Source organism: Phodopus roborovskii, unplaced genomic scaffold (genome assembly GCF_943737965.1).
Source record: "Phodopus roborovskii unplaced genomic scaffold, PHOROB, whole genome shotgun sequence".
NCBI lineage: Eukaryota > Metazoa > Chordata > Mammalia > Rodentia > Cricetidae > Phodopus > Phodopus roborovskii.
The window spans coordinates 160,620-186,019 of NW_026125416.1; the positions used below are offsets into that span (position 1 = coordinate 160,620).

Genomic DNA, 25,400 nt, shown 5'->3' on the forward strand with positions numbered 1-25,400 from the left:
TCCATGTGTTTTCCCAGTTTTTGTTTATGTGTTGTTCAAAAGGTTCAAATTTTTAATTATATTTCTCTTTTCCTTTACTCTAAACATACCCCTCCCCCATTCTTCCTCAAATTCATAGCCTCTTTTCTTCATCAGTTGTTATTGCATGTATACACATATTAGTGCGTAAATATATATTCCCCAGTATAACATGTTGGTGACCATTGCAGAAGCTTAGAATCAGAGCACACGTTGATTATGTCACTGTGAATTGAATCCACTGTGTGTTTCAAAGAGGTGATCGATGAATGGGGTCTTACCTTTCTCTTGGAGCACTAAAAAATTAACTCTGGGATCACAGATGATGCATTAGCTGTGTAATTGGTTGTAAGCATGCATTTAATCTCAGTTTCAGTTTCTTCGTTCTCCAAAGGTCAATAGTTCCTACCTGATTCGTGGATATGTGAGACTGGATGAACAGCACATAGGAAAAAAGAACACCTCCCACACAGTAAATAGCCTATTAGTGTACCCTGTGATGTCACTGCATATAAATAAAATGCTGTTGCACCATAACCCTGCATTTAAAATGTGTGCGATTTGTTAATTTAATTTCTTGTATGGCTGTCGTGCTTGTGTGTATGTAAGTGTACTGTTTGCATGCCTCATGCCTATAGATGTCAGAAGGGGGAACACGAGCCTGTGAAACTGGAATTATGACTAGGTGTCAACTGTCCTGTGGGTACTAAGAACTGAGCCTCTGCAAGAGCAATTGATTTTACCTGCTTAGCCATCTCTCTTACCCCATAGAACACACTCTTAACCCAAGTATAGTTTTACCACTGTAACTTTGAGAGAACGGTTGTTTCCTGGGACATTGTATTTGCTCAATAAAAATGTGTGGCTTTCTGTCCCTTCACACTGTCGGCAATAATCGGAATCATCTTTCTTTCTTTGAAAGCATATAGAATGAGAATATAAGAATATGTATTAAATAATGACTATTGCATTCCTGTAAAGTGTCTCTTCAGCTATCTATTTTACCATTTTTAGTGATCACTCCTCTAGCAAGTAATGTATTTCCACAATGTAGGTACGAAACTACTTGAGATACTGAATTATTTTAAACCCCCCTTAAAGATAATGAATTAAATGGATTAACATAAAGACTTTCAAAGGTTTGTTTTGCTTTTGTTGGCTTTGTAAGATGATGTCTCTCTATGTACCCCAGCTGGTTTGAGTGTCTGTTGATAGCATCTCAGTCTTTTGAATGATGAGATTAAAGGCATACATCACCATACCTAGTTGTAATTAACTGTTTAAACTCATGCCTCCCTCCCTCTCTCTCTCGCTCTCTCTCTCTCTCTCTCTCTCTCTCTCTCTCTTTCTCTCTCTCTCTCTCTCTCTCTCTCTCTCTCTCTCTCTCTCTCACACACACACACACACACACACACTTGGTTTTGATTCGTCCCATTCATTTCTGACTCTTCTACGCAGTTATCAAATTGGGGCTGGGAGGACAAGCTAGTTCTAGTAAACAAAAAGGGATTGTTAAACTAAGCAATGCAGTTTTCCTTGTTTTGTTTCTTTTCCATGTCCTCCTTTCCTGGCTGTGTTCTGTGATGCAGAGCTTCTTGGCAGTGTAAAACCAAGAAGACCACAGGACACTGACCTGCTCTGCTCATGGTGGGAAGGAAAAGGTCCTGCCTACCAACTTGTTTCTGGCGAGTTTGCACTGATACCTTTTACAGGCTAAACAGTATTCTTTCTACTTATTTTCCTATAACTTTTGTTCCTCTTTTGGATGTTGAATTTTTGTCAACTGCTTTTTCTTTTTCAATTTGTGAGACTGTAGATGTTACTTTAATTTATTGTATTATAAATTATAATTTCCTTAAAAAAATTAGACAACTCTACATTCCGGGGAGAAAACCACATTTCTGCTTGCAAACTAATTAAAAAAAATCATCTATTCCAATTTTCTGGGTGTTTATAATATTTCTTTGTAACTTCACTAATTAAGACAAGTGAAGTTACATTTTACTTTGTTGGAAAGTTTTTTTTTTGAATAATATAATAAATGTGACATATTTCCTGGGCTTGAATTATTTTAGTTATCTAATCTTAAGCTATTCAATGATTTTTAGTTTTGTTTTATAAGTAGTTCAGACACTTCATCCCAATTTTTAATTCAGCATAAATTTGCTCATAATTTTCCTATGTGATATTTTAATATGAAGAAACAGATGGAATGATTTATTATATTCCATATATTATAATTCATGTCTTCTCTTTATTTTGTATATTTATTATCTCGGGTGTTAATTTTAAATAATTTCTGTTTCTATGGACTAGATTTTATTACCCTTTATCCTAGAATGTCTATTGTACTTCAATTTCATTTTGCATATTATTTAATTTTACATTGTATGCCTTTGATCTGTAGAATTTCAATCTGAGCATTTTTTCTCCCATATTTAGTTAGTGGACTGTTTCATTATATAAAACATAGTTTATAATTTCTGTTTTAATTGCCTTACGGCTAAAGTCAACATGGGTGTCAGTTCAGATAAAGTTTCATCTCACTGGGGGTTTGTTGTTTGACTCATTTTCTTGTAATAATCCCTCACTGTTTCTTTGCATTAAAAAAGTTATCCAGTGCAGTCAAGTTGAAAGAAAAAAAATAGCTTTTATGAGCCAGCTGGTTTACTGGAATGATTTTGACATCACAATTTTATCTAATAACAATGAGTTTAGATCTCATCAAGCTCTGCTGAGTCAATTTCCAACCTGCCCACAAATTACTGAACTGTCATTTATTGCTCTTTCTGCTGTAATGTGAGCTACTCAGGCACATATCTCTCATGCCCTTACTCACATTTTTGTTTCTCTTGCTGGACCTCTTCTGACTCCTTATGACGCCTTTTTGATTTTGAAAACATATTGTCTGTTCATCACTGTCTGTGCTAGCGTGGTCAGTGCCTGCACGCTTCACTTTCTTTCTCCTTGTAAGTGATGTTCCCCAAGATGTGATACCTAGATGCCCAAGAAGATGCCAGGATATCAGAACAAGAATGAAATTGTGAAAAAATGGATAGCTGGATACTGATGGGGAATGTAAGGCATTTAAAATACTTCTCTCTGATTGTGATTCACCGTGCAGCCCTCATTTAACCCCTGATGCCATAAATGTGGGTACCAATTCCTTATCCTTCATCAAAGTGCAGTTGTAAAGATGTATTTGTTTTGTTCATGATGAGATGCACTTGGACTGCTTGGAAGTGAGCAGTTCCTGTGAAGGAGGTTTTATTAGTACCCTGTCTATGATATTTAGCTAAAAAAAAAAATAGCTATCTAGTTCTACGTTTATGTGTGTATGAACATACATACATACATGTAGCTGGTTCTGTTTGGCTTCACCTTAGTAACATACACTAAATCCTCCGCCTGTCTCTTCATGGTGTGGTCACTCAATTTTATATTACTTTGGACATTCCATTGTCTACTTATACCAGGGTTCCCATTCCCCATAGATGAATTCTTAGTTGTTAAGAAGTTTTAGTGTTCATGAATAAAGGCACTTTCAAACATCCTTGTGCAGGTTAATGTGTGACCATAAATCTTTGACTCCCTTCATGGGTGAAAAAAGGCATAATTTCTCCACTATACGGGTAGAATGTGTTCAGTTCTGTAACACACCATCAAATTGTAATGCAAAGTGGCTGTGCTGTTTCAAATACTCACCAGGAACAGAAATTTCCTGTTGTTCTATGGTCTTGTATTATAAGACTTTTAGATTTTCCAAATTTTAATAGGAATACTCTCTCATATTATTGCATCTGTTTGCAGCTGCCTCCAAGTACATGTTGTCAAACATCTTTTCAGAGGTTTATTTCCCACTTGTATATCTTCTTTGCTGAATCTCCATATCCAACCTTCTTCACATTTCCTAACTGCTTACTATTTTCTCTTTGGTTTTTAAGCATTATTTGTTTCTACAACAAAACAGTCTTCTATCAGATATGCTTTTATAAATTTTGCCACTCTATGCCCTTTCTTCTCACTCTTTTGAAGTCATGATGGATTCTTTCCTTTAGCCTGCATTAATTTTCAGCTGCTCATAATGACCAAATCACTGCTTACATTAATAACTAGGATGCATGTAAGTTCTTTTGTTGAGTTTAGTCAGAACTTGATAATTCATCTAATATGAAAAAAGATGTTTATTTTCTATCTAGAAATAACATATATTGGAATATATTGAAAATTTGCTAGATTCCTCAAACTGACTACCTTACAAAAATCTTAGAGGAATAACAAGAATGATTTTGTGATAGCTAGTTCTTTGCCTTCAGAGATATAACTTTAACTATAAAACATGAATAACTTAAAAATATAAGATGTAGTAATATATTGTATAATATATACATACATATACATACATGCATGCATATATACTGTCCCACTGAGTCTATTTATGTGTAGTAGTGGGGCCATCCACTGGAGTGTGGCCAACCTACCAATGCCCTCTACTCCAAAGAAAATTATTTTCTCTCCTCAGGAAGCCATCGTCTGCCAAGGTCCTCGGGTATGAGTTGGGTCTCATGAACTAGTTCCCTTCCAAGTTGAAATTTCGAGTGTCTAGCCCTTGCAACGCTTTTTGGTTGATACCCACAACTAATGTCAGTTCATTCCCGCTGTAGCTGTGTGCCACATGGATAGGATAGTTTCTCACAGTACTCGTTAATCACAAAGATGGGAAGCAAAAGTTCACTAACCCAAACCATCAAGGCCAAATTAGTTAAAGCAAGCAATTCATTTAAGCAAGCTTTTGTATTTGTGTGCAGGGACTGCCTCCCCCTAAGCATGGGATCTGAGGAGAACAAGGCTTGTGTAGCTCAAAGGTAGGAGGATTCCAAATGGGTGGTTGGGAGGGCAATGCAGGCAGGGTTACAGGAGCAATGCAGAAACATAAGTTAGTCATAGAGACACCCTGAAACAAAGACATGATTGCAAACAAAACAACAAGATAGTTATAACAAGGCATTCATAATCTTTTGAAACATAGGTAGTGTTGCAAGATGATCATAACTTCTTGAAACAAAGACATGGTTGTCATTTCCTGGAACAGGCAGTACAGAACCATTTGTTGTTGAGGTTACAAGTGGGATGTAGTCCAATCCTTGAGAAACAGATTTAATCATAGACAGGAATGAGTCTACTTTGTCTTTCCTGTAAGATGTCTTTTAAGCCTAAAATGGATGCAGGCAGATTCGTCATATTCTCCCCAAACTTTGGCTCTCAGATCCTTTCTTCCCACCTCTTCTAGGATGATCCCTGAGGCTTGCAGCTGAGGAGAGTCTTACGAATGTCCCATTTAGACAGATCACTCACAGTCACTAATTTTCAGCTCATTGACTAATTAGGAGTCTCTGAATTAGCTGTTGCCTACCAGAAAAAAAAATCTTCTCTGACCAAAGTTGAGAGCCTCACAGATCCATGGGTATAAACCTATTATTTATAAAGAAGTTTGCTGGTGTGGCCATTTAGCAAAACAGTATGTTTAGCTCTGCATCCTACCCCAGGGCCTATCACCTCCCAGCCATAGGATTTTACCTCTTTAACCATATCAGACAGAAACTTTCTCCTGTGGAGCGGGCTTCTAATGCAAGTAGATTGGTTGATTAGCCAAAGACATTTATGTTATAAATACCTATACTTTTTGAAACTGAGTTGTAAAGTTCAAAACATCAAAATTTCAGGCATTAAGGAAAATTCCATTTAGAAATCCCCTTGTCTACAAAAGGCCTGAAGATGTAGGGCTATTGATAACAGTCACCCACATCAACCCTCTTTATGAACAGAATTTTTACACATTTTTCTCAGAGTTTGCTTTCTACCATGACTTTTCATTTAAGAAGCTTTTGGGATCATTAGATTGTTATTGTAAAAAGTGTTTTTAAAGAGCTTGCCTTATAAGTAAAAGTTAGCATAATATGTTATATTAATGACTATTTTTATTTAAAATTCAGTAGCGTTCCCATGCCATATGCTTGACAACTTGCCAAGAAAAAATTAAATAAATAACATTCTCATTTATTCTTTGAGAATTTCATACATTTTATCATATTTACCCCCTCCAGTAGGATTATCTCCCAGTCTCCTTCCCCATTCCCACCTCTCTCTCTGCTCAAACAGTTCAGTCTTGTGTTGATAACTACGCCTGTGGGTGGGAGCCTGCCTTAAAATGTGGGCCCTACACCGTGTCACTCCACTGAAGAATGCTGACCTCTCTCTTCCTGCAGCAATAAATTATGTCCTTAGCTGGGAAAGGGACTTTATGCCAGCCTCTCCTCCCCCATGCTTGAATTTTGTCTGAATTTGCTAGGACACTTGAATGAACAAGTACATAGTCATTTTGACTTTATTTTGATAATGGAACTTGGAATTGTAGCAGCTCGAGTCTGAGATCTGTGCTGATATGGATATTTCTTAAGGATCCTGAATCTATCTCAAGATAGTAGCTCTTTGGCAAGACTAGCAGTTAAAAAGCTCATAGCTAATATTTGAGTTCCTTGTTGGTTTCACAGATCTTTACAGGTGGACCACACATGTCAGTAGCCAGTGTTTTATAAAGAAAATAAAGAGGAAATGAGCTATTCTTATAATCCTATGTAATATATTCATTCAATCTGTTTTGTTATGATCACAAGTAGTCATGATTTTTTGCATAGTTAATATAATAAGGTTTGATAACAGGAATAGAAAAGTAAAAGACATTGGAAACAGAAGTTGTCATCAATAGCAACTAAAGGCTCCGAGTGAAAAGACATTTTGAATTCCTGATGCTGTTTTCTCTCATGAGTACTATTATAAAGGTTTCATATGAACTTTATACAGAATCGTTCATTGGGCAGCTTCTTAATAAATCTTAATTTACTCCTCATTGACTGCATTTTGCTAATGGACTGTTTGATTTCTAGTTTGAGCTGAGTGAAACTCACTCTGCACTGACTCAGTGAAGCTACCTAAACTTTTGTTTTATTAAATAATCTCAACTAGTATTTTTTTTTAAGTTCCCTAACCATTCCAGCCCAGTCCTAAGTGTGATATTGGCTCAGAGCCCACATTTCCCCTTTTTTAGGTTTACTATTGTAACACGGGATGGCCATTAACTCATGATCTTCTGCCTTGGCTTCCAAGATAGGAGAATTTCAGGCATGTGTCACTACATCCAATTTCACTTTCTTGTTTATTACTGTATTTGTAGAAGCTGCTATTTCTCCAGTTCTCGTTGTTATGATCCAAAGGATTAAAATCCACATTTCCTCCTTTTGCTTACATTCATGGACATATATATATATATATATATATATATATATATATATATATATATTTATCTTTATGTGTGTGCTGCTACCACAACAGCCTGCAGGTGACAGTGCTCTCCTTCCTTCATGTACAATTCCAGGATCACTCAGGTGGTCAGACTTGGCAGCAAGTGCTGTTATCCACGCAGGTATCTCCTCAGCCCATGGCCACAGTTTTAAATGTGTGGCACCAGTGCCTGCTGAGTCTTAATGGAGAGGATTTGGCAGGAAAATAGTCCCTGACTGAACCCCCAGGTTGCCTATTAACACCTGCCATTACCTGCCATCTAAATGTAAGTTAAATAATCTTCCCAATTTGTATTTTTGGCAAGATGCCACCAGAGCAGATGGACAAGTCTGTATGTAACTGGAAATTGTGCGCATACATTTAATGTGCGGACTGTGCGCATTATTCCTTTCCGAGAGCATCCGAGCATCCTTCTGCTCTCAGCATCTTTTGTGTGTACTGTTTACACCATATGCCAGCACAGTGGGAGGGCCCTATCCGACAGGCAAAAGGGAACACTCATATATTTCATGGAAACTGTTTCATAGAGTCAATTTATCTCATTCAGGGAAAGGAACATATGAAAGTATTGTGAGTACATGTTATTTCAAGTAATATATTTCCAAAACCAATTTTTGTATTTAAAAAAAAAAAAGGCAAAACAATGTAGAAATGGCAGAAAACAATAGAAGTGTATTACTTTGTACCACAACACCCTTAAGCTATTAGAAGTCCACATTCTTTTTCTCAGATCCCATCACAATCGTGCAAAAAGCAACTTGTCCGCTGCCATTACAGTTCTTCCGTACTAATGAAAGTGTTCTAGTCCCTGTCTCTCAACAGTTCTCATGTTCGCCAGCCCTCTGAGTCTTTCCGAGTCTCCAGTTATGTGATGCATTACACAATTTGTAATTTTTTTCTTTAAATCCTCAGTATTGCATTTTTCAATTATTGGTAGTAAGTCTAATATTCAACCTATCCATAGCCGTTTTAAAGTAGGAGAATGCCAGTCTCACTAATTCAATCACAGCATAGGGTGTGGTGAATGGAGTAGCTCCCACCAGTATTAATACAAATGAGTTTGCCAATGCTCCCAGCTCTGTGCTTTTTAGGAACTTGCTTTTGTCAGAATTCTGCATTTCCACTTGAGACCTCAAAAAAGTGAATGCTAAAAGTGGATTAAACATGGAGGGATTTTGTTAAAGAACGTGCTCTTGTGACAAAATCAAAATCGTTATGGGAAATAAGGTGAGCTCTTCCATATAAACCTAGGAAGAGAAGTGGGAGTTCTGAATTTCTCTGATGTGCTGAAGTAAAATAAATAGATATGTAAGTTCAACAATCCCATAAAGGAGTCTTTAAAATACAGGAATCCAGTGTCTCCTCTGGAGCAGACATATTTGAGCATCAGGAGCTGAGACAAGCCCTTGGTAACATAGCCTTGAGGATGTAGTATTTCAAGAGGTAGCAACTGCAGTTCATGGTCAGTTACACTTGCAATGACTTGTCTCCATTCTCATGCTCACCGTAAACCTGCAATGTGATTAATCTCTTAAAGGGACCATTCCCAGCTAAGCCCATGAGGAATTTGGTTTGCATATTGTCAGTAGTGACCTTATTTCCATGAAGAATTATTCTTCAGTGACAAATATTCATATAACCAAGATCACCAATCTTTCCTGCTTAATAGAATTTTCCAGAGCAGCAAATTAGCAGTGCCACTGAGTTAGTAATCTCACACACGAGAGAGACAGAGAGAGAGAGAGAGAGAGAGAGAGAGAGAGAGAGAGAGAGAGAGAGAGATTCAACAAATGTTTCAAACTATTATGCCTAGGAATTGTTTCAGATATATTGAGCCTCTGAGATGGCACCTGACCCAAGAAATAAATTATAACATGTAGGTCCAAGAACTCTCATCCAGATATGTGGAGAATGTCTAGTTAAGCTTGCCTCTGAAGCACAACTCTCTCATCCTATGCTGACAAATTATCACTGTTCTTGGAACACTTAGACCAGATCAACACAAGATCCTTGATGGTTTGGATTACCAGTTTATTTTTTGTTTTCATCCTGAGGAAAAAAAAAAAGTAGATTCCTGAGATTTGCAGGTGATGTTTCTGGTCTCCACCAGTTTGATAACTCAGAGAGCTCTGAATGGCTTTTCCTGTATCTTACTTAGAAAGGACAGCATCAGGGGCAGAGTGACTACAATGTCTCCTCATGTTCTCCTGGTTTCCAAAAAGCTGAGCCAGACTTCCCCACCTTGTGACATAAGAGTTTCCAAGGCCAAAAAGCTCAAGTTCTAGTACACAAGCACTTTCCAATAACTTTGGTTACATTCTGTACTTAGCTGAAAGGTTCATGCTGCCAATGCCAGGTCAAGGTTACTACAACTTTCAAAGGCATGGATCCAGGAAGTGCTGAACAAACTGGGAGCTGTTGTATTATATCTGTCTGCTACAGAACAATGCCAGTCTACACTTTTTTAACCCATAAGAACACAGAATAAATATGGATCTCCATCAGAGAAGAAGCTTCAGATACAACATCATATTCAGTAATATTACATATGAAAATGATGGGACTCATGTTTCAGTTTGACAGTGGGCTGATTGATCCCAACAGCAGTCACAATATTCTGTATTCCTGATCCTAGTAAAATAATAGACATGTTTGTTTTTTATCTCCAGTTTAGTTGGGGCATGAATATGAAATTTTGGAGGTAGGAATTGAATAATATATGACTTGTTAGAAACTATAGTTTTCACTGTAGAGCTCTGCTGTCGGCTGGGATAAACCCACCATCACTATAATCAGGTGCTGAAGAGGATAAACATGAATGTGACACGTTGCAAATAAGAAAATAAGTACTTTGGCATGACTGGCCTTTTGGTTGTAATCAAATCAGTTTCTGGAGAATGAGGTAAAGGTGTGCATTAAGAATCCCCCAGACCTTGCACAGCAGGAGTGAATCTCTGACACTACAGGATCTTTAATTCAATTGACGTAACACACACATTCCTTTTTATACTGAGCTAAATGAACATCATTGACTGATGCACTGGACTTTTGTTTCTAGGGTGGCCTCACATCTCATGTTTGTGGGCTCCACCTCTGTCAAAGTTTTCAGTTTTAAGACAGACTCATCCCCAGTGTTAGGCAACAGCATAGGTAGATATCACATAAATATGTCCTAGAGAAAAAAAGATCATGTTGGAAATTTGGCAAAAATAACCAGCTATTACATTTTATATTGTTCCATAAGGGGTGTGTATGTGTGTCAGTCTCTCTGTGTCTCTGTGTTATCTTTGTCTCTGAGTGTTCACATGTCGGTACATGTATTAGAAGAGGAAATAATTAAAACTAGCACTTTTTATTAAAGGCTAACTCCACTTTTAATGACTCAGACCTACTTTTTAGTTCTTTATAAATGACCAACGGATACACATGCTGAAGGATAATAACAGGCGCCTCACTCAGTCTCTGGCTGTGATGTGACATTTGATTTATGCTGCGGCTCCCACGTTCTGTGGATAAGATGCATAAGGAAGTTCCTTGGTTTGAAAATGTTGCAGGCTGGGTTATTTGGTAGATTCCACAGCTTTCTGTGACCAAAGCAGAGTCTGATGGTGCACTTTATTGTAATGAATTTAAGTCAGTCTCAGCTGATCTTGGTCTTGGGAATGTTCCATTTTGGATTGTGACTTGGGAACTGTTTGAATAGCATGCACTCATAATCTACACATATTCACCCAAGTGCAGTCTATTCCCCATAATATTGATGTTGAACGCTGTAGTTGAGGTATTTTCCATGTACTGCTGATCCCATGCTGCCACCTCCCCTCTTCAGATAAAGCCCAAAATAATAGTTAAGAGTGTCATGAAGAGTAATTCTTTGTGAGAAAAGTATCTTCATTTTCTCTATACAATAAGAGGTTTGAAGAGTTTTATACCTTCCTAAATCTCACTTCAGGGGTTTTGTACATGCATAATGTTCAAGGCAACAGACAAAGCTGTTCTGTTCTGTTTGTTTAGTTACACACTAGCCAAGATTGATCTAGAATTCAGGATGGTCTCAGGCAGTCCCTGAACTCTCTGGAAACATCCATTCCTACCTCAGGCTCTTGAGTACAAGGTACTGGGTCAGAGCTGTGAGGTAAGGCATGGAGTTAGACTCAGCTATGGCCACACAACATTGTTGCCTTCTCTTATTTTCTTCTATTTTGAAATTCTGGCACCAGAATTTGTGGTCTCTCACATGCTAGACAAATGTTCCATCATTGAACTGTATCCTCAGCCTTTTTCTAATTGTTTGTGGTGTGTGTTTTGTGGCTAAGAACCCAAAGTCTTATAGTAACTCATTGTTTTTTGTTTTGTTCTTCTAGGACTACAATGATGAAATTCGCCAGGAACAACTCAGGGAGTTGTCTTACTTAAATGGCTCAGAAGAATCTGGCCGTGGCCGAGGTCTTAGAGGCAGAGGAATCAGAATAACTCCCATAGCTCCTTCAAGGTACCTGAGTTCTCGCTCTTAGTGGATTGCCAGCAAATGGTCACTGCAGGACTGTGCTGTTCTGCTCTGTGTCATGATTCCAAACAGAATTAAACAATCACATCAACACACACCATAATAAGACAGTAAGACAGGATACTTAAATAGCATTAAAAAATAACAGCCTTATCAAGATCCATATCATAGTAAATCGGTAATAATAGATGGTCAGAGAGCACCTAAGCAATTACACACATTAATTCGTCACATTTTTTTTGAGCTTGAGATAACCACTTTTGTAAGTGAGGAATTGAGGAACAAAGTTGGATAGGCCAAGTGTAGTAGCCCATGTCTTTAATCCCAGAATTTAAGAGACTGAGAAAAGTGGGTCTCTGTGAGTTCAACACCAGCCTGATTGTCATGATGAGTTCTAGGCCAGCCATGGAACTGGTTTTAAACACAAAAACAGCAGCAAAAGTTGGGGAGACTATTAAAATGTTAACCTAAAATGGTGGATATATTCTGACTCCAGAATTCATAATTGTGAGCCCTTAACAGCTGTCCTTAAATAATGAGGTGGCAGTTTGCCCTGTCCCCAGGTTTAGGGCACAGAGCTTACATAGTCCTTTGCTTTTGTACAACCAGAAAGTCGTCACATGATGGGAAACTATGTATTTTACCCATGCCTTATATAGTTCTTGAAAGGATATAGCATTGTCAAGTTGATAGACATGCATTAGATATATCTCCATCGCTTAAGAAAAGCCAGAGCTCACTTTAGCCTGACAACAAGCTTGGTTATATGAAGGTCATGCACATATTTGGCTTTGCAAGATCATTGATGATAATGAAAACATTTTGATTTCATAGAGTTCTGAATTTTTTTTGTTGTTGTTGTTAACTGAAAACATTAGTTTACAAAGAGGCAAAGATTCATGCATGATATAGAACTCAGGCAAATTTTACTGAACATATTTTCCATAGGCAGAATAGAGACATCAAAAACCAAGGCATAGACAGAAGTCTGGGGTCATAGGGTCAAATCCCTTCCAAGGATGCTGTAGCTACTACTCTATCTTGGGCTTCCTTTTGCCATGCTTCAAGCTCAACAGCTTTGCCTGCCTTGCTGTCCCGAATTTATTCTGGTAACCCTGCACTCTGTGCATCCTTATACCAGAGGCCTTAAAGCAGTCTTCCCAGTCATGGCCTGGAACTTGAACAAAGAATAATAATAACCCTTTTTCTATTTAAAAGTTACTTCTCTCTCTTCCTCCCCCCTTCCCTGCATCCCTCACTCACAGGCTGTGTAATCCATTCACTACTTCTCTATTTCTCTGACTCTTATATTTGTAAAGGACATACCCTAAAATAGTATCTCATCTGTCATAATAAAAGTATCTTTAGATATGCTAAATTATTCTGTAACTTTAATTAATGTCCCACACATTTCAATCATTAAAAATACACTATTGGATTCACATTTACCCTATTAAGACCTCGCTCATTTATCAGAAAGAAATTAAGGATTCCCACTCAGCATGTATGTGGGTCAATGTAGACATTCTGGGAAATTAAATCTATCTAAAGGAAAAGACTTAAAACTTTTGCCAAAGCTTTTTTTCATATTTCATTCTAAAAACTAAAAACCAAATACTGTAATACTTGGACAGGTTATTTCCTTATGGATGCTTGTTGATCTGATGCAACATTTTATAAAACTTGCATTTCTAGGTGATTTTCTTGGATTCTGAAATGGCATCCTTGCGAGTCATCTTAAATAGGTTAATCCTAGGCTCTGTACAATAAAACCTCACCACATTTGTTGTTCAGACATGTCACTTAATAGTTTTAGCAGTTTATCAGGTGTATCTTAACTACATATTTGGCAGAGCAAAGAAATCCACACGTTTCTTCTGTATTCTTTCAGAGTTTAAATACCTAAAATAATATGCCTATCTTGTTGTGAAATCTTTAAAACAAATAGTAATAGATTTTGTCTATTATTAACATAGGGAGTCAGGTTCTTGAAGGAAACTTATGGGAGAAAGCTTTATTTTGGCTCAGAGTATTTGCAACATTTGAATGGGCTTTAACTTTGGTAACTCTTTCTTAATTGATTAAATAATGAAACACTTATCATTGAAGGCAGATTTTGAATGAACTTGTGGACCACACTAATAACTACCATAGAACTAATAGAGTTAAAAAAGAGGTATAGCCATACCTATTTTTTCAGAAAGAATCTCAGAAATTGCTGTGATAATGAGAATGAGAGCAATTGTCTGGATTCGGGGAAAGGAGTGGCAAAGGAGACCGAGTCAAGACCAGGGAAACAATGAAGACAAACCTATGGCCCAAGGGTGGCAGAAATGAGCAGCAGGTGAAATACAGAGAGACCAAGCAGAGAGAAGAGTAAAAAGTCCAAAGAAGCATCTTCCAGATAATAGTTTGGAGAAGTCTTAAACATAACTCAGGAGGCCCGGGGGTCATGGAAAGTGTAACAGGAAACTGGTAGGTTTGTGGGCTTGGTGGGCTCAGCCAAGTGTCTTCCCAGAGTGCCGAAAATAAGAACTGAAGAGATGACATTTGGTTCCGAAATGAGCATGACGTGAAGATTACATGCAGAAAGTGCTCTTTGAAGAAGCCAGAAACTTAAAGAATAGTGCACTGGGGATTTAGCCCCGGACAGCATCCTAAAAATAGATGATGCATGTTTTAGATTGAATGGGAGAAGGCAATGGTGTTAATATTGCCAGGAAGTGACAGAGCATATAAATGAGAATCAGACAGACTCTGGATGAAGTTTTGCTAAGTCTGGGTCTAAGATCAGTTGAAGAAAAAATGTAGTGAAAAACCAGAATCAATATAAGCATGACATAATTGCAGAGCAGAGGCATTATATAGATTTAGAAATCTGGATACCACTCGCTAGGAATAATTATATTCAAGGTCTAGGTAATTAAAATCTTTACCTACCATTATTCATTGATAATAGCCAACACGTGTAGTTGATTATCAACACATGGACATTTTGATAGTAATAAAATGCTAAACTGAACAGGAATTATTAGACTAGCTGTTAAATCTGAGAGTATGTTACTGGTGAGGCACAGGCACCTGGTGGTTGTATTAGGCGCTTGTCTCGGTTGTTATGAGCAAATACTAAATAAGAAACAACTTAAAGGAGGGAAGGTGGGCTCATTTTGGGTCACAGATTGAAGAGGACACAGTCCATCATATTCGGGGAAGGCACTGTGGAAGATGGCCCATTGTAAATGGGAACCTATGGCTGGAAGAGTATTGTTCCTCATGTCTCAGCAGAGCTGAAAGCAAAGAGCAGATGGCATCAGGCTATAAACCTCAAGGCCTGTCCACAAATACCTAATTTCTCTGCCAATGCTCCCTGTCCTACAGATTCTACAACCTCCTGAAGCATCACAGAGAGCTAGAAACCAAGTGTTCACACATTTCACACCTAAACAACACCTAAGAAACCCAGGGAAGCTGAGTTCCACTTCACAGATACCTTCATGAAATGACATTAGTTTGGCTTCCCAGCTGCTGGACTTGAGGCTGGCACTGAAGTTTTGGGTCCCTAATGTCCTCTGCTCTAGGCTACTGTCTTGTATCCTCTCAGTGAATAAGCTGGGTAAGCCAAGAATTCCCTCCCAACACTCACTTTCTTCCAGGACCAAAGAGCCAGTTGATGGCTACTCAGAGCCAACAATGTTACCTGCACCTCCATGTGATGGCACACACAGCTGAACACCATGCTTGTTGAATATCCCATAGATACAGTTTTCCTCAAAGCTTTAGCATTGCTGCTGATAGTGGTGCTTTCTAGGGGTCAACATTCAGGCACAATAAAAAAAAAAAAAAAAAAAAAAAAAGTGAAATAGCCATGTATTTGCCCAAGGATTTCAGATAAACATCCTTTCTGAGGTTTCATTAAAAAAAAAAAAAAAAAAAAAATGGCTGCATCCTTTGATTCCCACGCTTTTGTTCAGATCGCTCAGCACTAATTCAGCAGCCCTGGAGTTACCATGTGAAAATATGTCAGTGACCTCACCGTCTCAGGGGTGACGGCATGCTGATAAATCACTGATATGAAACTTAAGCTGCTGTAACTGCACAGTGGCATCACTCCAGTTAGAATGTCACATTTTATTAAGATGATTATTTTTAAAAAATATGACCACACTGGAGATCACTGTATCACTGTCAATAACCCCAGGATGGAGATAGTCTACACACACACACACACACACACTTGGTCTCACAGGTAGCCAGGGTGCCACATCTCAGACAATACTCTGGTTTGTCCTTTTGAAGTTTGGAATACAATAATAAGTATAGACCGGTTTTCTTTTTCATTTATCCATTTTTAAGTGATATAATAAAAAAATATCAAAATATGTTGCATGATTTTCACGGGAAGTAAGTCATAACATTTTAGGAAATGTATTTTAGTGTGACTCAAAACACTTTACATATTATATACTATCCATCAGAAAGAGGCCTGCTTGTGCGAAGGCTTCCTGAGCATTTAATTTCTTGTCTTTGTTTCCCTTCATCTGCATGTCACTGCTTTCCCCTAGGGGCCGTGGGGGCGCGATTCCTCCACCACCACCACCTGGACGAGGTGTCCTCACCCCTAGGGGGACCACTGTGACCCGTGGAGCTCTTCCAGTGCCACCAATAGCAAGAGGTGTCCCTACACCTCGTGCCCGGGGGACAGCGGCAGTACCAGGATACAGAGCACCCCCACCTCCAGCCCCTGAGGCTTATGAAGAATACGTAAGTACCCCCCAAGAAATCTGTAATTAGAGAGCTAAATTTACTGGCTCAGAAGGAAAACTCCATTCCACCAAAGTAGAAGGTAATGTTAGCTGCAGCACACAAATGTCTTGCAGGGGGGCTGATGGGAGATGTCATTCTGTAAATATGTTTCTCTTATTGGTTAATGAATAAAGCACTGTTGGCCAATTGGAAAGCAAGATAGGTGGGCTTAGGATTCCAGAAGTAGGAAGGAGGAGATTCAAGATGGAGGACGGGGGAGAAGAACGCCAGCCCCTCTCTCCGGTAAGAAAGACCACGTGCAAGTACTTAGATTAATAGAAATGGGTTAATAATTAAGACAGAGTTGCTGATAAGAAACAAGTAACTGGCCAACAGCATTTATTTTTATTACATTATTTGGGGCTGGCGTGGTGGTGGGGCCAGACCGGCAAGGGAAAACCTACTCCTTACAGAGGGCCTACATTGGATTCCCTGAACCCATATAACAGTTTATAAGCCTCTGTAATTTTGCTTTCATGGGGCTGTGATGTTCTCTTATGGCCTCCGAGGGCACCAAGACATGCATGTGGTATGTATACGTACATGCGAACAAACATTCACACACATAAAATAAGGATAAATAAATATATTTCAAAATACATTACAAAAATAATTTGTGTCTTTAATCTCCCTAGGATGGTGACTCTGTAATCTAAGCATTTATTTCATTCTCCCAACAAATACTCTCTTCTTAAATGCCTTCTGCAAATCATTGCTCTTAAGTTCATACCCTTCAGTAATAATTGCTATCATGGGCTGGGCACTAAAATCATATAGATCCTTATACACTGGCTAATTACTAGTCAAAACTTGATCCCCAAATATAGTGATTATGGTTGATAGGTTCCACTCAAGAAGATACTAATGCTTAGTGTTTGGTATGCTTTAAACATGATGTTATTGTTTTAACATAAAACACTGGAAAAGGTCTTAAGGACGTGGAGAATGATAAACTCAACTTCTGTCCTCTATATGTTCGTGCAAAAATGAGATAATCCACACATACATGTACATACCACACACACTCATATACACCCATACACACACATTGAAAAACACTAAAATGAAAGGGAAAAGTTTCCTTGCCATTAATTAAAAACTTCTGTGGTATATGTAGCACTTTGGAAGAGAGAAGAAACTGGGCTGACAGAATTGTGGTTTTTCGTGTATGTTTGCATTGTTGGTGCAGCAAGCATTGAGGACGAGATAAGAAAGAACTGCAAGAGCATAAGAGGAAATAAACACAACATTCTGAATGGGGAAGACCCAGAAAGGCGTGGTCTTCAGGAAGATTAAAACAGCAAAATCATGTTACTGTCTCACGCCTTTGCCTACTGGACCTCGGTTATTTTAAGTTATTTTCTGAGATCATGGGAACAGATGTATGAATGGACACGATCAACAGCAATTTCATAAGGCTGGCATTTTACTGGAGGTCTTAAGAAAGAAACATTGCGTCAGTAAGTGAAGGAGGGTGGGGTAAAGAAGGCTCAGAGGCGGCAGAGATGAGGTGGTCAGTTCTGTAGGATGGTCTGTTAGGGAAAGTCTCGTGAATTTGTGGACAGTGACTAACTTGGAGAAGCACTGTCTAAACTAAGGGGCTGACTTATAAACAGCATCCCAAGTAGGATACCCAGCAATTGTATTTATTATAAAGTTGAATCTTTTCATGATGGTGGGGGATCAGTAAGATGGGAGCTGGAACAGAATGTGTGAGGAAAAGTAGTAAATACATTCTCAGAGGACAGACTAATTCATGGTGCCAAGTAGAAGATTTTTGAGGAGACAATAATATGCTCAGATTAGATTAGTTTTTATACCACTGGTTCTTTGTAGTTCATGGACACCAAACCGTGACTACTGAGATATATTGAAAAGAAAAAAAAAAAATACCATGCAGAAGTGCTGTGACTCACTATAGCCTTCCTTGACAACATGGATGGCTTGGAGAGGAGAGAGGCTGGTGCAAATTCCCTGGGAGAGGGATCTTTTCGAATTTGCTCATGAGATAGGTGTGGCTGGGCACACTAAGGGGTCATTATCCTTTTTGTTTGTTTTTGTGAAATTTTTATGAAATGAAATGTTGGGGCTAATAGTGGGAATAGGCGTTAGAATGAGGAGACTGGGGGTGGGTGGGGTAAGGCAAGAGTTCAGTTTGGGATGGAGCTGAGGGGAAGGCCTTCTGCCCACAGGAACCATGGCATTACTGCCCAGATGCAGTGTGCACTGTGAGGACAAATATTCCTAAACACTTATAGGCACCAGTAACTGCTTATAACACTGTAAGTATTGATTAAAAGCTAACCATAATATAAAATGACATTGTGTGTTTTTCTTAATGTCTTTCTACTATGGATTTATTTAATTCACAGTTGTTTATGTTTTCTTGAAACTAATCAGGCACTATTGATTTTAAATAGCTAGTAAACATTTGACCTTATGTTATTAGAATATAAACTTGGCATTGTGGGAATGTTCTGTGTGGAAGTTCCATAATGAAGTGTATGTCATCAGACCTTGAGGAATGCTTGGACCGAGCAGCTAGGAAACTGCAGGGAATATTTCATCCATCTCTTCTTGCCTTCTTGCCTTCCTTTTAACTTCTCTTTTCTATCCTCTGCTGCACTCCATGGCATTTGTTTAAAATGTATATAACAGTTAACATTATCCAAGGTGCCATGCAAAGAACACTTCCAAATAACGACAGAACATTGTCAGGTGATAACCCTTCGGTTATTGAGAATATATACCGTTTGAAGTTTATCAGCTTTTTTATTGACTTTCACCTAATAAATATTAATACAGTTGTATTACATGTATGACATGTACCTATTTGTTTGATCTTTGGTTCTTGAGTCCAAAGTTTCCATTTCTCTGTACAGATACTTAAGCTACGTGCTAAATTGTCCATTTCATAAAGTTAATACTCCATAATGCACAAAGCATTCATTTTTAGTAATATCTGCTCACCATTTTTGCTAAGTCCAGACATAACTATGGTTCTTAGCACTCAAAAAAACTTCACATAAACATTTTGCTGGCTAGTTTATGTCAACTTGACTCAAGATAGAGTCATTTGGGATGGTAGCGAAATCAATTAAGAAAATGCACCCATCCCCACCCAGAATGACCTGTGTTTTCTATGGAGAAACACTGGTTTTTAGAGGAGAGGAAGCAGACATCCCTGTATCTCTCCAACAACATAGCATGGAGAACAGGAAAGGCTGGGTACATAAAGGTTATTTTTTTTAAATCTCTTAAATCACAGGAAAACCAATTACTGACTATATTTTACAATTATTTTCTCTTAAAAAATAATTTAGTGGGTGCATACAAAATTTCAGATGCGTCTGCTGGACCGCCGGCGGCGATCTCTAGGGTCTCTAACTGGACTACAGGTAGCGACCACTGCTTTCTGCTGAATTTTCAGATTCCTCTGTAAGAGGAAGGAAAAACAAAAGTTTAAGTGTCTCAGTAACAAAATAATAGCACCATGCTGCGCTGATAGTGAAAAATCTCAAAGGAGTTCTTAACTCTCAGATAAAATTTCACAGAAAAGGTTTCCTGTTATTATAAATCACAGTGTGAGTCAATTCCCTCTTCACAGGCTCTCCTGCTGAGCCTAAGCATTAAGTTTCTGGCCACACAGAATGTATGGAGGTAATCAAATCCATCCACGCCTGCAGCTGGCCTGTGAGACACCGCTTACAGTGATGGAGACCTCTGCTTAAGAACATAATTAGGCCATATATATACATATGTACACATGTATGTGTGTGCATGTAGATTTCGTGTGTGTGTGTGTGTGTGTGTGTGTGTGTGTGTGTGTGTGTGTGTATTTGGGTTTTCTTATTCCCACCTTTAAATATTTGAAAGCTTCTTTTTTGTTAACGCCTTCTGATGGAATACATTCACAGTTTAGAGATCCATCATCATAACTGAGGAAAATTTTAAAAATTAAAAATTGAATTTTTAACAAAAAAAAACTCACATACAATAAACTGGAATCACATCAGACCTGCCAGAGGCTAGAAGTGAAATGCCACCTTTGAAGGTGCAGCTGGCTCCAGTCATAGTCTGTTAAGTCACTCAGGCTGAGGCTGATGCTACCAGTGAGCTATTAATTTCAATGAGATAGTAGAGGCGGAGCCAGATGCTTAGGGCTGGCTGTGTACTGTCCTCTGTCTCTAGAAGCTCTGCCTTCTTTGTAACACAGTTGCTTCTCTCAGTGAAGAGCACAGCAGAATCCTACGTGGCGTTTGCTCACAGAGTCTGTATACCCGTGTTAGCAGACGGCCTATACTTCATCTCCATCCAGGCAGAGACTGGATGTTCAAGTCAATATTTAGCAAATTTTCCCTTCCCTTCATAAATACCTCCAGCTACAGAGAACTAGGTACCTCATGAAATCAAGTGATAGAAATACGGCCATCTACAGGGTTTGGAAAGCCTGGAAATCATACCAATCTGGGGAAACAAAGTTGGTCAGATAACCATGTGAACTATGGATTTGCTATGTGGGGCTCTTATCTTACTGCCTCATTTGTTACAACTCATTTTACCTTATCATTTCCCATTTACAAGCTTTCACATATCCCAAAAGCAGAAAATATTTTTCTCAAAAATTGACTTTCCAGTTCTTTGTAAACTGCTTTGTAGCAACAATAAGATTAACCTACTTATTATATTTTTTAGAAATCATATATATATATGGCACACACACTATGGCACATATGCACATTTTGTTAATATTAGGTACAGAATGGTATAAATTACACATGTAATTAATACTGCCTGTCTTAGGACTTCTACTGCTGTGAAAAGACACTGCGACCATGGCAACTCTTAATAAGGGAAAACATTAATTGGTGTGACTTGTGTATAGTTTAGGAGGTTCTGTCCATTATCATCACAGTAGGGCCCATGGCAGCATGCAGGCAGACATAGTGCTGGCTACACCTTGATCAAAAGACAACAGGAAGTAGACTGTGACACTAAGAGAGGCTTAAGCAAAAGACAGCTCAAAGCCCACCCCCACAGAGTCACATGTACTTCACCAAGGCCACATCTCCCAAAAGTACCACTCCCTAGGAGCTTCTGGGAGCCAATGGCATTCAAACCACCACGCTGCCCATGTTACCTTAAAAGTAATTGCCATCCCTGGGCATGGATGTTTTACAAAGCTTCTAAAATGGAGATTGCATACAGGAGAATCTTTGAGAACCAGGGGGAGGAGAATTGGCACGAACAGAGAAAACCCAGGAAAAAGTATCTTCATCTCAGATGTAGAGAACTTGGGAGAACAAGTTAGACAGAAAGTGACCTGCAGGTGTCTGAGAAGATAAACTAGGCCTTTGGAGAAAATCGGGATCTTTCCGTTATTTTGGGAGAATGGAAATGAGACTAGGAAAAGAAGATTTAGGGCTGCCTCCTGAGGTGTGGCCTGGACTTGTGAGATTAGGGAGGAATGTGGTAAACTGAGATGTATGTGGTCCTGGAAGGCTAGGGAGGGAGGCAGTAAGGTGAGATGTGGCCTGGACTATGGAGTTGGGGAGGGATGCCATCAACTGAGATGTACATGGTCCTGTAAATTTGGGGAGGGATACATGTGGTTAGCTGAGATGTGCATGATTGTGTGAGGCTAGAGAGGGATGAGGTTACCCTGAAATGTGCCCTGGTCTGTGAGGTTAGGATGATATGCAGTTAGCAAGGGCAATAGAAAGATAGATAAGGATGACCATATTGGACCGGAAAGGCAGCAGATGTTTGTGGGGTTGGGGGTGGGTGACAAAATTAAGTGGTTTTCACTCACCATGTAAAACTGTGTGAGGAAAGTCAGTTGGCGTGGCTGTTTGTGAGTGCATGCTGAGCAGAGCACTGTTTGCAGTTCATTCAGTTGGGCTGCCTGAGCTACTTTATTTGTGGGAGTTGGGTGTTGCTTTTGTTGGGATGTAGGAAATCCAGTGCTGTTCTAACACTGCATCTGGTGTCCTGACAACAGCATGCATGTGCACAGGTAGCCTGCTAATTGACTGAGCTGCAGTGCTAGTCCGGGAAGCATGTTTTTTTTTTTTTTTTTTTTTTTTTTTTTTTTTGCAGAGGAAGTACAAGATTTGACTGTATTAGTCAGAATCTCTTCTGTGCAAACTCTTCATATCACTGCCCACAGCCGTGAAAGAAGTGAGGCAAAAAGAATCTGCACATAGCCCACAATGAGTTGAGACATTGACTGCAAAACACCAATAATAACAAATATTTTTTTCCCGGCCATCTAAGATAGAAAAAGAAATTCCAGTATTTTCTCCCCCTCTGTAGATATTTTAAAAATGAAAGCACATTTATGTTATAGGTTGATCAGAGACTATTATTTTAACAGAAGGGAAAGGGTCTTGGTGCTAGCCCAGTGGTAACAAACATGCTTTCTGCTCAAGTGAGAGAACCTGAGCTTGCATCCCCTGGTCCTACTTAAAGACACAAAGCTGAACCCACAGTGCAAACATGTCCAATCTCCGTGCTTCATGGCAAGATAGGAGGCATGCAGGTAAATACCAGAAATTCCCTGGAGGCTGGTAGAGAAGCCAGGCTGGTAGCCTGTATCTCCAACAAAGTATACTTTGTTGCCTTATAAGGCAGAGACCATAACCCATATTGTTCTCTCTCTCTCTCTCTCTCTCTCTCTCTCTCTCTCTCTCTCTCTCTCTGTCTCTCTCTCTCTCTCACACACACACACACACACACACACAAACACACACACACACACACTCACAGAGGGGGAGAGAGGAGAAAGAATATGTTTTGTGGATTTTGTAATGTCTCTAGGTTTTAAGCTTCTAAAACTTTGTTGGTTTTGACTTGTCAAGCAAACAAAACACTCACTCTCATGTTGATCTCATATCCATGATTTCGTGATTATTTTTCCTGATCGAATGTGAACTTGTGTCTTTTAAAGCCACAGGAAGTCTGGGTCTGTCCCTATAGAGATAAATGTGCACAACATTTATAGAAAAATGTATGTGGGAGTCAGGAGAGGGAGAGATTGTTTAAAGGGGCCACTGACTATGCCTGCAAAATGCATCTGCGTTTACTCAGAATAATGGGAGTGCTCTAGAAAAGCCATTAGGTGTAGAAAGCTGTCTTTTTTACAAGGATTGTGAGAAAATTAAAGTGAAGATAAAGGGCCTTGGGTTCTTTAAGTGCCTGTAAGTACATAAGATCCTACCCCCCCAAAAAAACTGTTGGCCTTACATACGTGCTTATATAAATACTCTGCAGTAACTCATCTACTGATGGAGTTGAGAGGAAGAAAACAAGTCTCCGTAGGTGCACAAAACATCTCCTAGTTTCCAAAGGCGTAAGTCCAATTTATTTTTAAACCACTCCATATTTTCTGCAAAGGCTAATGTGCAGACTTCAAAGACATGTACCCAGCGCACAAAACAGAGCAGGAAGAACAGAGATAATTAAAATTCGGCCAGTGCTACATGAGAAATTTTGGCTTAGTATAATCAATCATGTTAACCTAATTTACAAAATGCATTCTGACAAATTTTGAGCCTCTCTTTTCATCAGTCTTCACTGAGCCTATTGGCATTCTGGCCCATCCTGTCATTGAATCCAGCCTAGGAGGTATCCTTCCAGTAACCATGAGAGAACTAGAAATCTCACTGACAAATCAATAGTCCTTAAAAGTTCCGCCAATGAGCTCAAGCTGACAACCTTCAGTTTCATGTGCGCAGAGAACTTTTTGACAGGGGAGGGAAATCGGTATTAAATGATAATTGAAATCAATTTTTGTACCATTTATAGAAGGAAAGATTATGAGTCTGATCTATAATGCATTTTGAGGGTGGCCATATATGATGGTTTCTGTGTAACAGCCAAGGACCTTCACCCAGAGAGAGAGGAGACTTTTATTAGAGCTTTCAGATTAGATATTTGTATTCCATTAAACATTCTTGTTGGAGTTTCATGCTCTAGTCTCTTCTTATTAGAGACTAATTTACCAGAATGCATTGCAGGATTTTGTTTGTTGAAATGGAACTAATATTTAAAATGGCCGAAACATGTGAGGTTAATGGGATGTGTTGCAAAGCTGTGGGCTGGGCATCATACTACCGTGGTTCTGAGTTCAGAGGAAGTTAGTGAGATCTAAGCACAACTGCATAATAAATTACTTCCCAGATAATAAAACACTCATCCTTTAAATCCATCGCCATTCTTCCCCCATAGTAGAAGTCTGGATGAGCCATCTTTCTAACATGATAGATTTCAAGTCACTTTAGAATAAAGGAGGGTTTGGCAACAATACTCAGATTGGGCGTAAACCTCTACCTAAAAATGATGAAGATGAGGAATGTCTCTTGTAACATAGTGACAAAAATGAGTTTTCTCTCTTTGCTCTTATTTGCAATGAATTAAATCTTACATATGGAAGTTTGTGTGCAGGGAAAGCATGAGGAACCAGTACCATTGTCCAAGGAACCAGCCCAAGAGTTGGGGTTTCAAGCTAGCTAATCAGTCCCTAGTCTACGCGAACTTGGGTGAATTATCTGAGGCAAATATCTTCTTTACAGACTGCATGCAAATCAAAGAAACAAAAAAAGTCACGTGAAACTGAGTAGGTTTTACTCATCATTTTTCAGAGAGGAGATTTTGCATGGTATTATTTTCTTTCTCTGAACATTACCCTTTTCATTTGAATGTGCATACGTCT

General features: G+C 38.8%; 1 protein-coding gene across 1 annotated transcript in view; it reads left to right on the forward strand.

The window, feature by feature from the left end:
* LOC127215292 (KH domain-containing, RNA-binding, signal transduction-associated protein 2-like) overlaps nucleotides 1-20,085 on the forward strand; it is a gene marked incomplete at its 3' end in the record, with an annotated part of 154,169 nt that extends 134,084 nt beyond the window's left edge. Inside the window, exons 5-7 of the mRNA XM_051175665.1 lie at nucleotides 11,742-11,869; nucleotides 16,447-16,645; nucleotides 20,011-20,085. Coding sequence (XP_051031622.1) covers nucleotides 11,742-11,869; nucleotides 16,447-16,645; nucleotides 20,011-20,085 — 402 coding nt within the window. The remainder of the gene's footprint in view (nucleotides 1-11,741; nucleotides 11,870-16,446; nucleotides 16,646-20,010) is intronic.
* Nucleotides 20,086-25,400: the final 5,315 nt, after the last annotated feature.